The following is a 13,936-nucleotide window of genomic DNA, read 5'->3' as shown; positions in this document are numbered from 1 at the left end:
ATGAGGTGATTTATACGAGTACATAAAAGGGCAATGGCGATGTTGCAATGATCTTACGGCAATTCATATTATCTTCCACTCTGTGTCAATCAGTCATCTCTCTCTTTCTCAGATCTGCCACTTAAATCATTTCACTCCCTTTTTACACTCAAAAACACATTTCAAGTCTGTCAACACACAAAGGAATAAAAAAAACTTCTAGGTCAAAGATTGCCTTTTTTTTTTTTTAAAAATCCAAACAAGCAGATACAAAAGTTAGAAAGAGGAGAAGAAATGTCTTTGACCTGTTGTTTCTCTCGCAGCTTGACAGCACAACAGAGCTCGCATCATCATCAGAACTTATCCACTTCTCCGAAATTGCCTTCTGCCTGTGAAATTAATGACAGGCATTTGTACAGTGACAGGCGGCACACAATACAACTGTAATCTCTCTCCAACTGTGTCTCGACGCGTCAGAGGACGTGAGGAAAACAAATGGAGAGACAACAAGGCTTGTCATTAGTCTTGGCGAGGAGTCAAGGACGCGGGAGGGTTGCTTTACGACTGAAAATGGGAGAACAATCTCCTGTTTTTATTTTTTAATTATAATATTCATTTAGGGATGGAAATTTGAAGGTGACTAAGAAGGCAGCTTCCTCAGTAAAGCACATTTTAATATTGCTTGATAAATATGGGTTACAGGACAAATATGCAGAAAATAACATTTAATCTGCTTGCTACCTCTTTGCTAAATGAAGCTGCTCATTACCCAGCTGCTGCACAAGGTGGGAATTTTGTGTAAAAATACACCTTTCTTATGAGCTTAAGTTATAGAGTGTGACTGTAGAAGAGGATCTATTGTGTGGGATTCTTATAATTGGATACCCCAGTTAAGCCAGACTACGTTTTTCATTTTAAGATTTAAAGCCTCTAAAAACTTGTTTTTTTTCAAAACTTAAAGCAGCACTCACCAACATTTTTATAATGACAATGGATCATATGATATGTGAAAATAGAAAGAGGTTGTTTGTAAAAAGCTAAAACATGAGTAAAATATTTGACTTTATCCACCAGGTGGTAAGACAAACAACTTCAAATGAATGCTAATGTTGCTCAATATCTCTTGGATGTGTAAATGGCAAACTGTATGCTAACAAGTTCCCCAATTAACTTTTGCATTGAGTTTACAGCTCATTTCTGCTGCCCCCAAGTGGCTTAAAAATTAACTAATGTAGGTTTCAGTATTAATGTATAACATTTAATATTCATGACTAAACAAGGAGCAATTAAAGTTTTATTTTTCTATAATAATTAAGAGTTAAAAACACTCAAAACGCAGCTCAACTCAGCTTATCTGCTTCTTCAGGACCGCATGGTTGTGATTTAATCAAATTAGGCTGACAGTAGTCTGCCTACATTAGCTAACAACCCACCAACTTTCAATAAACTTTTATTTGGTTTTTCGAACTGAGCCCTAGCCGCTACGACTACAGCACAAAACCTGTCGTGAAACAACCAAAACTGTTTCAAGTTTGAGCAACGACGTCCTGCATGAACGCCAGAGTAAGGAGCTCATAGAGAAAATAGATTTCCAGGGCCTTTGAGCCAAGGAGGAGGAGGACAAGGACTGAGAAGTTATTGAACCACAAAGCTGCAAAGCTGGCTCAATGTTAATCAGAGTAGATTACCATGCTGCACAGCAAACCTCTTCAGTTCGGAGGATCTGCCTGCTTACAGACCAGTCTGCTCACTGGAAACACTGAGTCATCACTTCTACAGGATTCTTGCAAGGACATAACCATAAAATGTGACAAATAACGAACTGGGAGCAACATATTTACAGATCTATTTAAACAGATCTCACTGTAGTTCTCTATTGAACATTTTGAAAAAGCTGACTGCATTTTAACACTTATCCACTGCTTTATCATAACTTTTAATACATGCATGTTAGCATTTTTTAATTCTAGTTTTGTGATTATTTATTTTACCCTGCTAAATATACTTTCTGCCAACACATAATCTAATTTCACTGTTCTCTTTTATGATCTGTTGATGTTACATGTGATTGGTTTGTAATTAAGTACTCTACCTCTGTCGTTTCCAGACAACAGTTATCAAGGATAACCAATGTTACAGTTGGTGACGCCAAGTAACCCAAAGAAAGCCAGACTCACTCAAGCTCAACTTGGTTTGTCCCACAATCTCATGAGTAACATGACATTTATTTCTCCCCTTAAATGTATTCAGAAACTAATTTTTGGTGAATAGTTTCAGGAAAATTTGACTTTTATCCCCCCAAAACTGCTGCTTTATTTTCCCAGATTTAAAATCAAAGCAGTGGAGACCAACGACAGGCCGGTGAGTGGTGCGTTCATCCATTAATATGTCAGAAAGGTTCATGCTGATGTATTTGAGTGAAGTGGCCATTGAGCTGTGCCAGAATACAATGACAGATGTGAAATTTTGGGACTGATGTTGCGAGGCTATGACTTAGATACTCAGTTATGTGACTGCACGCTGGCTGTGGACCAGAAAGTAACAAAAACGTAAAGTGCAACATCAAAAGACACATTTGTAGGCACCATGGCAGCTCAGATCCTGACAATATAAGCATCAAAACCACAACAATAGATTCAATACATATTTTCACAAGCTCACATGGACATACAGTACATGCACCACAGGGAGATAGTGCTTTTCCTTGATGCCTTTGTGGACTTTCTCTTCATTTCACCTTTGACAGCAGCTTTAGAAAAAAAAAAAAGGAACGGGGTGCAAAAGGAAGGAAGAAAGGAAGGAAATAAGGTAGGAAGGAGGGGGGGGCTGCTTCCTGTTGCCTGGCAACAACTCTCCAAGTTGAGATATGTGTGTTTGTGTGTGTGCATGGCAGTATGTGTGCAAGAGCATCTCTATAGGCTAATGTAAGTGCAAGTGGGGTTGCGTTTCTTTGTTTGTTTGTGGAAATGGCGGCTGTGTCAGGCGTCAGCGGAGTGAAAGCGCAGGGCGAGGAGCGGGAGGGCCACATCAAGGTAGCGTGGCAGTGCCTAGCCATGAAAGCCCTTCAGACAAAGGAGATAGGTATTTCAAAGATCCAATTAGTCCTGGACGTGTCACCCATAAATCATTAGTGCTGAGGAGCCTTCAACAGACAGATAGGTAAGACACACTTTAGCTTATGAGTCACTGACAGAGAAGATTTTTTTTTTTTTTTTTGAGGCCAACCAAGTGAAATGAAAAGCTTTTAGTGGATCATTTAATGTCATTTAAATGTTCCTGTGAATAACTAAACCGACTGGACTGCAGACTTAAGGCAGCGTTTGGCTTCCATTTAAGGTGCAAATGATGGTATACACTCAATTTAGCAAGAAAAATACTGAGTAATCAGTCGAGATTATTTCCTTATCTCAGCATAATGTCCTGTATAATACACTGCGACTCTAATTTTCATGTTTATTGGTGGTAAATGCCTGTTTGTTTTTGTATTTAGCTACTCTTTGTATTGCTTTTGTGGTCCAGACTTTTGATAAGGGGCAATGAACTCAAGCGTGACTCAAATCTGCTGGTCGAAATATCCAAGAACTGGATCCATATTACAGCGTGGCCGTGTTTAGGCTCTGCTTCAAACATGCATAAAAGAAGACAAAGTGTTTAAAATGCCAGCATGAAATATATACGTATCCTATACACATGTGGAGGGAGTTGCAGCGTGCCATTTGCAACCGTAGACATTTTTCTTTTCCCCGCCTGGTTACCTCGCCGGACCTTTTAAAATGTGCCGTGCAAATGGAGGCTGATTTGTTGCCCTTTTGCTCCAAGTGAATTGCCTATGAATACCTGCTGCTTTGTCACACAGGATTTGACAGGCATTTAAGATGTGTTAAGCCCAAGAAGGGTTCGTGTCAAATGCCGAGGTTGGACAGTGTCATAAGGTATCAGCTCAGAAGCTTGTAACTTTCACACCTTAAGATGGACTCCAGTAATGGAAAAGGAAAGGAAGTGTAAGGTTACCTGTTGTTTTTCTATATATGGGTGCATATTCAAAAAATTTTATATCCTTACAAGTATTATAAAGCAGCCAATCACACAAGTTGCAGTTGTTTCTAGCGGAATGAAAATGTGTTTTCAAAGGGACAAGGTGAAAGAAGAGTGATGAGGCACTCCAGCATATGTTTGGCAGCCACAATAAAGTTCTTTACATTTGAAATTTCGGGCATCAACAGTGCAGTGTGTGTGAAAGGTGATTGCTTGTTTCCACAGAGACACACGCTTCACAGCAAAAACCTCAAAGCGTAAAGAAAAGAGATTTTGTTATTCTTATCTACACTTACACCTGATATTTACTGAGGTACAGATCGGACAGGAGTTCTTATGGAGGGTGGGCGATGTTTGATTTGAGATAAAAACATGATCCAAGTGTGAACAAATGTTGAAACGATGTAGATTTTCAAATAGAGCTTATCAAATGAATTTCTTACATCAGTCAAAATAAGCTTTTTTGTTGTTTTTTTTCTTGTTTATTTTATTCCAGCAACCAAATGCATATTTAGGATGAGGCAGACATTTAGCTCATTAATAAAAATTCTTTTTTTTCCCCAATGGTATGCATTTATTTCAATCATTACAGCTGTGTACATGGGCAGTAGTGTATGTTTCACACTATACATACATAACGATGCTTATTTTTACCCTTCAATTCTGTTTGTTTCTGTTACTGCCAACCTACACTTAGCACTGTGCCTGAACCCATCCAATGTAGATACATAAACAGAGCACTAGCTGTTGCTGGCTACCTACAGACTTTGTTAATTAACATAATTTCCATCTCCAACAAATGTCTGGTAACTCTTACCATGCATCACAACTGCTCAACAGAAAGAACCTGACCTCTTGAAGAAAGAGCAAAAAGGTACTAAAATATGGCTGAATGTTTGTTTTTTTTTTAAGTAAATTCACATAGTATTCAGTTGTGTTACACTTAGTTGCTAGGTTACCCATTACCTATGAGATGGATATGCCCTGAGAGTTCCTTGAAAAGTGTTTCTTCCTTGAAAAAACGGTCAATATCTTTTATTGCAGGTGGACAAAAAGGGGTGAGTATAAAAGAGTTTAGGAAAGGTTTTAGTTCCATAACAAAACAAAAGCAGAAAAAAATCAACTCAAAGTTCAGTCCTTGAAGATATGTTACTTACTACTATTCCTATTATTAGTAGTATATAATGTTCTCCTTATTCATGGGTCTCTGGGGGAGTTGGAGGGATGTGCGTGTACAAAATTTCTGACAAACAAATGGCCTGTATGCAGATTCATTAGTTATAATTTGGTCAAGAGTTAGGGAAACCCCAAAAACGCAGGCAGGAAATATGTAATTCAAATAACAGTTGAGTGAAAATGATTTAATCAATGAGTGAAACAAGCAGACACTTGTTTAGTGTTTCCAGCAGGAAACGACGGAGCACTACAGCGCAGCATGAGTTGGCATTTGAACTTAATCAGATAATAGCTTCCCAGACGAGCATAAACAGATCATTGTGATCTTCATTATTCAGGAGGGGAAGGGTTGAGATTGTGTACATTTGTTGCAGTTAAGCACATTCGCACCTGGAGGTTGCACGGAAACCTACGGTCGCCCAGCTGAGCAACTCCACCAGAGCGGTAGGGAGTCTCACACCTGGGTGACTAATGGCATGTTAATGGCAGAGGAAGACCAGAGCGTCGTTCACCTCGTAGTCACTTGATGACCGACGGACGTGCGAAGACTGCAGAGCGCATTGATTATTGACAGAAAGAGGAGCCTATGTTGCGTCAGTTTCCTTTTGTACACCATCTGCAGTTCAAGCATGTTGCCTTTTCTCTGTTAGAAGCTTAATTAGCGCGTCGCTGAGGCTTCCCGGCCAGCCACCGCTTGCCTCCGTACGCTTTATGTCATGATCACACACTTGGGCATTGGGCAGCTGGTATACTCTCTCCAAGCAATGAGTCATAGCAGATGAAAATGTTTCACACTCAAACAAGGGCACACCAAGATAATGGCCGACCCCGGTGCGAAGGACGGGGGACGAATATGAGAAGGGGGGTGTGTGTGTGTGTGTATTCGTGGTTGATGAATGAGGTAAAAAAAAATCAGCAGAGGAGTTTGCTTGTCTTCTCTTATGGTGAGATGGGAAGACGTTATTCCTGTGTGTGTGTGTGTGTGCAGCTTTATTTGTGTGTGTGTTTTTTGTGTACAGTATGCATGAGGGGCAAACAATCTCCTGGAGGGAGGGACCCGACATCTAAGCGTTAGTGCTCTTTCTTCATTTGTTTATGCCTTGTGTATCCAAAGCCCACTTGCCTTGACACACACACACACAGACACACATACACAGACATACAGAAACTCACATTCCACAGCCTTGTTAAACCCCTCTAGGTTATTTCACATGAGGCGAGCTGTGTATTGCTCGGCTTAACCATCCCTTATTTATGCTAGACCTCAGGCTAGCTGTCAGCCGGCACAGCTTTCCCCTATGTATCCACTCTGGTTCTGCTAACAGTGTGACACGCTGTATCTAAAACAGCTTTATTCCACACAAATGCTCTCTTGCTTTCTAGAGCCCAAACACACACACACCCACCCACCCTTTCCGTCTCCACCTTCCTCTTTTCTCTCTCTCTACCCCTCAATATCACTTCATTAAAGCCTAAGTTAAGAACAAACTCTTGGCATTTAAAATCGTTGCCGCCGAATCCTCCTGAACCTGATAATATCGACTAAACGTCCCGGAACAAATGATGGCGCGACGGCTGATGACTGTCAAGTGGTTTGTATATAGGCGGAATTATTAGAAATATATCACCGAAATGTCTTTGACAGATGCACAGCTCAGAGGCAACATCGGTCCCAAATGCTCCCCAGATGTGGGGTTATTTAAATATAGCTTAGCAAATACATTCCATGCATTTTGCTTTAGTTTAGATCTTATGAAAACTTGTTTTTTGGAATTGTTTGGTAAAAAAAATATGGTAAGTATGGCCAACAAACATGTCCAATGGGGCAAAAAACAGGAGTAGTCAGACATGGCAAGTTATCTTTGCCATTTTTAAATTAAAACTAAAATTGAGGGAAGCCGAAATGTTGGTTAACAGTCCCTCGTTTCACAGCAAAACTGTTCACACACAATCACCAGAAAGCACAGTCGCTCAACGCTGAACCAGGACAGGGTTTGTGCAGGGTTCACCCAAGATATAAATAAGACTTTTTAAGACCTTTTTTAATACCAGTACAATTTAATACCTCTTTCACGGTCACACTGCCAAGAATATGAAAGAATGAAGGAAAACCAGTAGGGATAATACGGCCTACAATTATTCATCATTATAGCACTTTTTCTCTCTCTCACTCTACTTCCCAGCAGTATAAAACAATATTTCCTAATGATATCATTAATTAAATGAACGCGACCTAAGCAGTATAAAATGGACTGATGGATTAACCATCTATCCAATAAAATGATTCATTCATTTTAGCTTCATTTAAGTTTTTGCTAAAAATCGACACTCGCTCGTTATGAGACGATGACCTTCCAGGCTGCTGTGGCTACCCGTGAGTCTGACGGTGCTGACTGAAACTCCAGAGAAAGACGCTGTCGACACGATCCCACTTTTAGTTTATGGGTGTGTAATGTCTCCTGACAGCCTGCAATTGGATACAAAACTTTTAATAACTAACATCACTGTTTACTGCATGCAGGAGAGAATATTCGAGCCCTTTTCGAGAGAGGTCGGTTTCAAAATAAGATTTGCTAACTAGGGGGTTGTTCGTCTGACTGACTGACCTCATCTGAATGATTTTCTAGTCACTGTGTTCCCAGATCACAGCAATTAACTTGATCAGTAGAAGCTGGAATTTCCCTTTAATTCCCCTACAGCTTGCTAGAATCTTCATAATCTCTGTCACCTCTGCAGTGTCTCCTCGTCGGTAGAAAGGTCTCTCCTAACCTCTGCTCTTGTCGCCGACCTTGGACTTTATCCTCCCTGCTCATGTATTCCTTTGTTACTGTTCTCCGTTCTGTCCCTGCACCTCTTCTGCTGTTTAACAACAAAAGAAAAATAAATTCACTGTCAAATGACTTCTGAATATTAGAATTCTCTATGCTCAAAATGGTCCTTCATGACTTTTTTTCATCCCCAATTTGATTTTTTAATATCATGCTCTGAGATTAATAGTATTCAAAATTGTGTTTACCTCTTTTAAACTGACAGGTTGTTGGCCTTCTGTAAAATCCACTGGCTTTTTTTTTTTTGCGCACCGCCGCTTCTCTCCTCTTCTATTCTCGTCTTCCTTTCGCTCCTTTCCTACTGTCACCTTATCACAGCAAGCATTGTGATGTTAAATAGATGTTTGGAACCTGAGCTGCACCAAAATAAAAAAAAACTGAGAGCTACTTTCAGACTCAGTGTGAAATCGAAGCTTATTATCTTTCTGATATGAGTTCAGAACAGTTTACAAAGCTGTTAAAAGTTTAATTTTAGCCTGGCATAATATTGAGAGAATGCGCTTGGTTTTTGTGATTAAGTTGGCCAACTCCTGCAGATTTACTGGGTTTTCTCCAACACTCACACACATACACACACACACACATCCCCTCTTCTGCTCTCCCGCCGCTATTCCCCACCATCAGAGGCCGATGGGAGTGATGAGCTGCGATCAGCTCCCTGGTGTAGGAGCACGCAGCGGCGCAGAGCGCAGCAAACTCTCGCCTTCCCCCCTTGACATTTTGGAAGCCCCCTGGCTGGCTCGCCTTGAGTTGATTAATGATCTAGAGGGCCGCTGTGCTCACGGATGACACCGTCTCACACGTGCACGTGCGTAGACATGACGCGAGGTGATTAATGGAAGAGTTAATACGAAGAGAAAATTAAAAACGCAGCTCATTTGGTGCGGTGTGCACACTTTGGCCTTGTTTGTGATGAGTTGAAAGAGAAACACATTATTGGATGCCTCGTGTTAAATAGAAACTATAACTAGAAAGTTTTGAGGTCCTATTTTGAAACTCAGAATTTTACTACAGGAATGTGACATTTCTCAGGGACACGGTCAGGAAACACGCTCAACGCTTTAATGGCTGTAACAACTTTCAAATCAAGGAAGATAAAAAGAGATGGCAGTGTGTCTTTTCTACAACAGCAGCAGTGTGGCAGCAGCAAAACTAGCTATGGAGGTGAGCCAGTTCAAAGTCGTTTTCTGGAACTGGTTTCATTGTACCACAGTTCTCCTCCCCTGACAGACAGATACGGTAGATAATTACAGAATCAAGCTCAGCTATAAAAACATACACAGTGTATCAGCTTCTTCTGGGTCATGATACAAACACGTGTCTGCTGATGTGTGCGGTAACACTGTTGCTCCGTTGACGCCGCTTTACGAAAAAACCAACATTATAAACATGTGGTATCGCTGACATTGTTTTACTTCACACATAATTTCAGCTTCAGGTTATGCGGTAACAACACATTAATGTAACACGTTCATGCGGAACAGATGCACTGCCAGATTTCAGTACGTCCTATTTTACATATTTCTGTAGAAACTTATATCTACAACCATCTTTGTAGTGGTTTGTCTCCATCGTTTGTTTGACTCCATTTTTATGACTGTATTCTAAAAAAAACACATGGTATTTTTTTCTTCTTTCATGCATTTACAACACTACTACGCCTCAGATATACTATGCAAGACAAGTCCAGCTGTGGACCTTACATCTGGGAGAGCGCGCTGCTGCTTCTTACTAGTATCTACTCTGCATGTGAGCAGAACAGATTTATGTTATGTATGAATTACCACATTCATTTACATAGTATTGCATTTATATTAATAGCTTTGCCGGGTTTGATTTGAATTTAAAATGTGCGGATACAGATGGAATAAACAGAAAGGAGCAGCACATTTGTGTTTAAAGGGGTACTCTACTGTTATATAATACTACTGGACTGTATACTATATTATGTAATACTACTATACTGTGGTACACTTTAATGTATCTATCTCACCTGCACCGATTTTGACCATTCTTTTTTTAAACTTGACTTTTTGTCCCTAGTAGCTCCAAAAACACTAATTTCTACAATAATCCCATAATACTCAATATTCCCATAATGCAACTCAGTACCATGTTTCAGTAGATGCTCTCCAGAGGCACTGTAAAAACAGTTAACTTTCATTTATATTTAGCTATTAGCAAGAAGTACTGCATATTATCATACACCCAAAAACACACACACAATGTACACACATACACACACACGCACTGATGGAGGAAATCTTTGGTCCAAAGTCAGAAGGTCACAGAGGCCCCGATGTCAAAACTCCTGAGCCGTTTCATCCATCTGAAAGAGCATGAATTAGATTTAAATAAATTACAATCTCTGCTACGTTGTATGTCCTTTCAGGTGAGCAGAATAAGGTTAAACATTCTGCAATACAGACACAGAGGGAACATCACTCAACGCAAGTGACATATCTGTCCAGCTGTAATGCGGTTTTGGGTTGAGAATTGGTTGAGAGGTGTAATAACATCATATTTCATGGCGCGGTAGTCTCTCACTTCTTCACGGAGAAAGGAAAACAAAGCAAGGTAACCTTTTAACGACGTGTCATATCCAGCCGATATTTTTTTTTGCTGTAATGCTTCTGTTTATCTAGTTCGCTTGTTAAGTGTTGATTTCTTTTTTTTTTTCCTTCTTCTTCTTTTAATGTTTTTCTTTAACACTTCGACAGCGAGGTCGTCCGAGCATAACGCCTTCGAGGCCTCTTGAGGGGAAAAGAGAGGGAGTGAAAAAAGGTGAATAAAAGCTCTGAGCAATAATTGGGAATTTACTGTTTAATTTAGAATATAAGTCAGTCAGAGATTTCAACCAAACGCATGAGAATTACAATTAGTCCACTGTCCTCCTCATTAAATAAACACTGCACTTTATTTAGCTCTCTTTGACATGTGCAGCATTATTATTTCTTCTCATAATACAAAGGTTAAAACTTCTTTTTTTTCTTAAGATTTATAGAATAACACAAACCTCCTTTTCTCCCTTGCCTCCTGCAGACAGCTTTACCCTGGGGCTAACTAACGAACGGCCTGCTCAATGAACCGAAACGGCTAAATGACTTATTGTGCCCGCGCCTCGCGTCAAAGCCAGGTGCGTTTATGGCACTCGGGGTTGAGGAGATCCGAAGCGCGCCGCTTGTTAGTGTCAGCGTGTGTCAGCTCGGCTCGGCTGGGCGAAAAGAGAGAAATACAGAGAGCGGGAGGGATCAAGCGCTGACGCGGGGTAATAAAAGCGAACGGTAACGAAGGTGTGGGAGAGGAATGAGAGGGACGGTGGCGCGACCCCGGCGGCAACCTTACGGATTCCGGATTGAAGTTATTTTTATTGTCGGTGTTATTGATTGTAAGGTAAATGTCATGTTGTGGCAAAGAGCTGCCATTATCTCTACGTTAAGGTTAACAGCAACAATATGGTGTGGAGGTACAGACGGATAGATAGAGAAACCTTTACTGGCCATGCAGCATGACAGTGATGATTATTTTTAAGGCAGTGGTTATTTGCCTGGAAACGTAATCGGCAAACTAATTAGTCTGTCGCCTGGATAGGTCGGAGTGGCTGGGAAACAGTGGGTGACTGGAGCCTGACAATTTCCCGCCACAGTCGACGGTAGCCTCATCAGGTCGACCGTATCGCCAGCTGCTACAATCAATTCTTCCTAGTTAACACCCATGGCTGTGCATAATGAAACAATTATAAACAGAAGAGGAGAGTATCTTGTTGATTTGCAGAATTTAGCTCAATTACACGAATGCACAGGAAAAAAAAAAAAAAAAAAAAAAAAAGATTTTTAATTAATTCTAAAGATTAGTTATGATCTCTGAGATTGCATTTGTTAATGGAGTCATGCCACTGTGGCAGACGTAGCTCTCAACAGGCAAGACTGTTGTTCCACTGAAGGCCCATCTTTGTACAATCTACACCGGCTTGATACAATCAATTCTGAGGATAATACGGAAAATATCGTCATCCATGCTAAGTAGGGGGAATTGAGTTTATTCAAATGCTTAATAGCATTCATGAGATTTCTAAACTGAGGCTGGGTCGACAACACATCAGGCATGACTGATGTGAAGAATCTCAGAGATGCAACAGTCGCATAAAAATTCCACACAAATCATCAAAACTTTCATTTTAGAACTTGCGGCTGAGAACATGACCGTTTAGATTCAAGATCCAAAGCTTTCTCATATGCACAGAGAGAACTGAACTGTGCAATTAGATGCTTAGTTTGTTGTGCTCTCTTAATTGCCATCCATAGAAAATTAACACTCAAAAAAAGGTGAACATAAGAAAGCACAGCAACCAAAACAGATAGTAGATAGTAGTTAAGATGAAAATCAATCAGCATAAAAATTATAGAATTGTACAATGAAAGTCTGTAGTGCGCATTTGACGTGATTACTGTCATGTTGCACGGCTTCAGTGAAAAGGTTACCATTTGTAGTGGTTTCTAAACTGTGAAATTGCCCTATAACGGAAACAGCTTGTTTAAGTATGCTCAAACAAAGTCATTACTCTGTATGCTTCCATTTATTATTGATAAAGAAATGAAAAACTATTTTATTATTTGCTTAACTTTCTTTAACTTAAACTGTGACAACTGAGAACACGTCTAAGAACAAAAAGCAGCCACAGAAGTCAAAGGAAGTGGAATTAAAGCGGCTATAATCAACATTTTTATATTGGCAAACCACTTTAGCGTCTTTCAGCTTTTTTTTGGTTTATTTGGTAAGCTATAGGAGGATTGCCCTGATATGTGTAATTTTGTAGTCTTTGTTTTCCAAGAATCTCTATAACGGAGCTGGTGAGTGCAAAGTTAGCACATATTTATAGGTAATACGCCAGGTTGAAATAAACCAGAGCTATCCTTTAAAACTGTTATCAAGACAAGAAGACAACATGCAACTGGTTCACCAGAAAAAAAACATCAAAATGCTAAGGAAACAACCTCTATAATAACTCTACAGAGACAACTAGTGGACAGGTGCGATATAGCAGTACTGTTACATGAGGAAGGTGAGGGGTGAAGGAGAGGGCGACGTTCTCAAGAATAATTATTTTCAACTCACATTCTGTTCTTACAGCTATTTGGTCAATGTTTCTATTGACTATGCTCTTATGCTGCTGTGGTCTACCTTCTCTTTTTCTATGCTCCTTTGATTTGTTTTTGCGTCATGAAAAGCACTCCACAAACAAAACAGCTTTTTTTTTTTTTTCCTTTCCTTTGTATTCAAATCACTGTGAAGATCTCACCCATTACAACATCCCCCCCCCATCTGACTCACATTGCTGTTGTGGCTTCTCCTGAGTTCATTAATTCTGCCAGCCTCCTCTCAAACACACCCCTCCTGAACCTGCGGAAAAAGCCTTTGTTGTACGGAACATTCGCCGCTTTGTTTGGCGGAGATGTCCGATGACTATTGGGATGAAAGGCATTTGATTTTTACAGCAGCTTTTTTTTTTATCTAAAATGGGCGGCTAGTACACCCCCGTGTCTCTCTGCAGGACAAACATGAAGGACAACGCTTCTGAAGCTGCTGCAGTTTGATAAGTTTATTTATCAGTCCGCTGCGATATGTTAATTGTCATTAAAACCTGCTGATATTTTTGAACTTTCTCAAATTAAACTCCATTAAAGCCAGATATTTCCAGATTGGAATCATCTAAAAAGTAGTTGGATTATAAATATTATCTTCAAAATACACCCAAATCTACATTAATAAATGCAAAATCCTCATTTAGATTCCAGAGGCGTACAAATGTAGACACACCCAAACTCACAGACGGTTTGACAGATCACACGCTGCAGAACAAAGATGTGAGCTCTAACGGATGAATTTATGTGTGTGTGTGTGTGTGTGTGCCCCCGTGT

The 13,936-nt window shown here is 40.1% G+C and overlaps 1 protein-coding gene across 10 annotated transcripts in view; it reads right to left on the bottom strand.

Moving 5' to 3' along the window:
• LOC121892073 overlaps nt 1-13,936 on the bottom strand; it is a 280,491-nt gene that overhangs the window by 247,100 nt on the left and 19,455 nt on the right. For 6 of the 10 annotated variants that reach the window (XR_006094287.1, XR_006094290.1, XR_006094292.1 and 3 more), the window contains one exon: nt 7,919-8,049. The exons of 1 other annotated variant lie outside the window; for it this stretch is intronic. Coding sequence is in view for 3 of the 9 variants with exons in the window: in XM_042404865.1 (XP_042260799.1) it covers nt 7,919-8,049 (131 nt within the window). In the remaining 6 variants the exon portion in view is untranslated. Of the gene's footprint in view, nt 1-7,918; nt 8,050-8,206; nt 8,375-13,936 lie in introns of those variants that run through there. 3 more of the 10 variants (XR_006094289.1, XR_006094291.1, XM_042404866.1) reach the window with 3 other exon arrangements.

The sequence above is a fragment of the Thunnus maccoyii genome, chromosome 24, assembly GCF_910596095.1.
Source record: "Thunnus maccoyii chromosome 24, fThuMac1.1, whole genome shotgun sequence".
NCBI lineage: Eukaryota > Metazoa > Chordata > Actinopteri > Scombriformes > Scombridae > Thunnus > Thunnus maccoyii.
The sequence above is the reverse complement of the archived record's forward strand: the minus strand, read 5'-3'. Positions and strand labels throughout refer to the sequence as shown.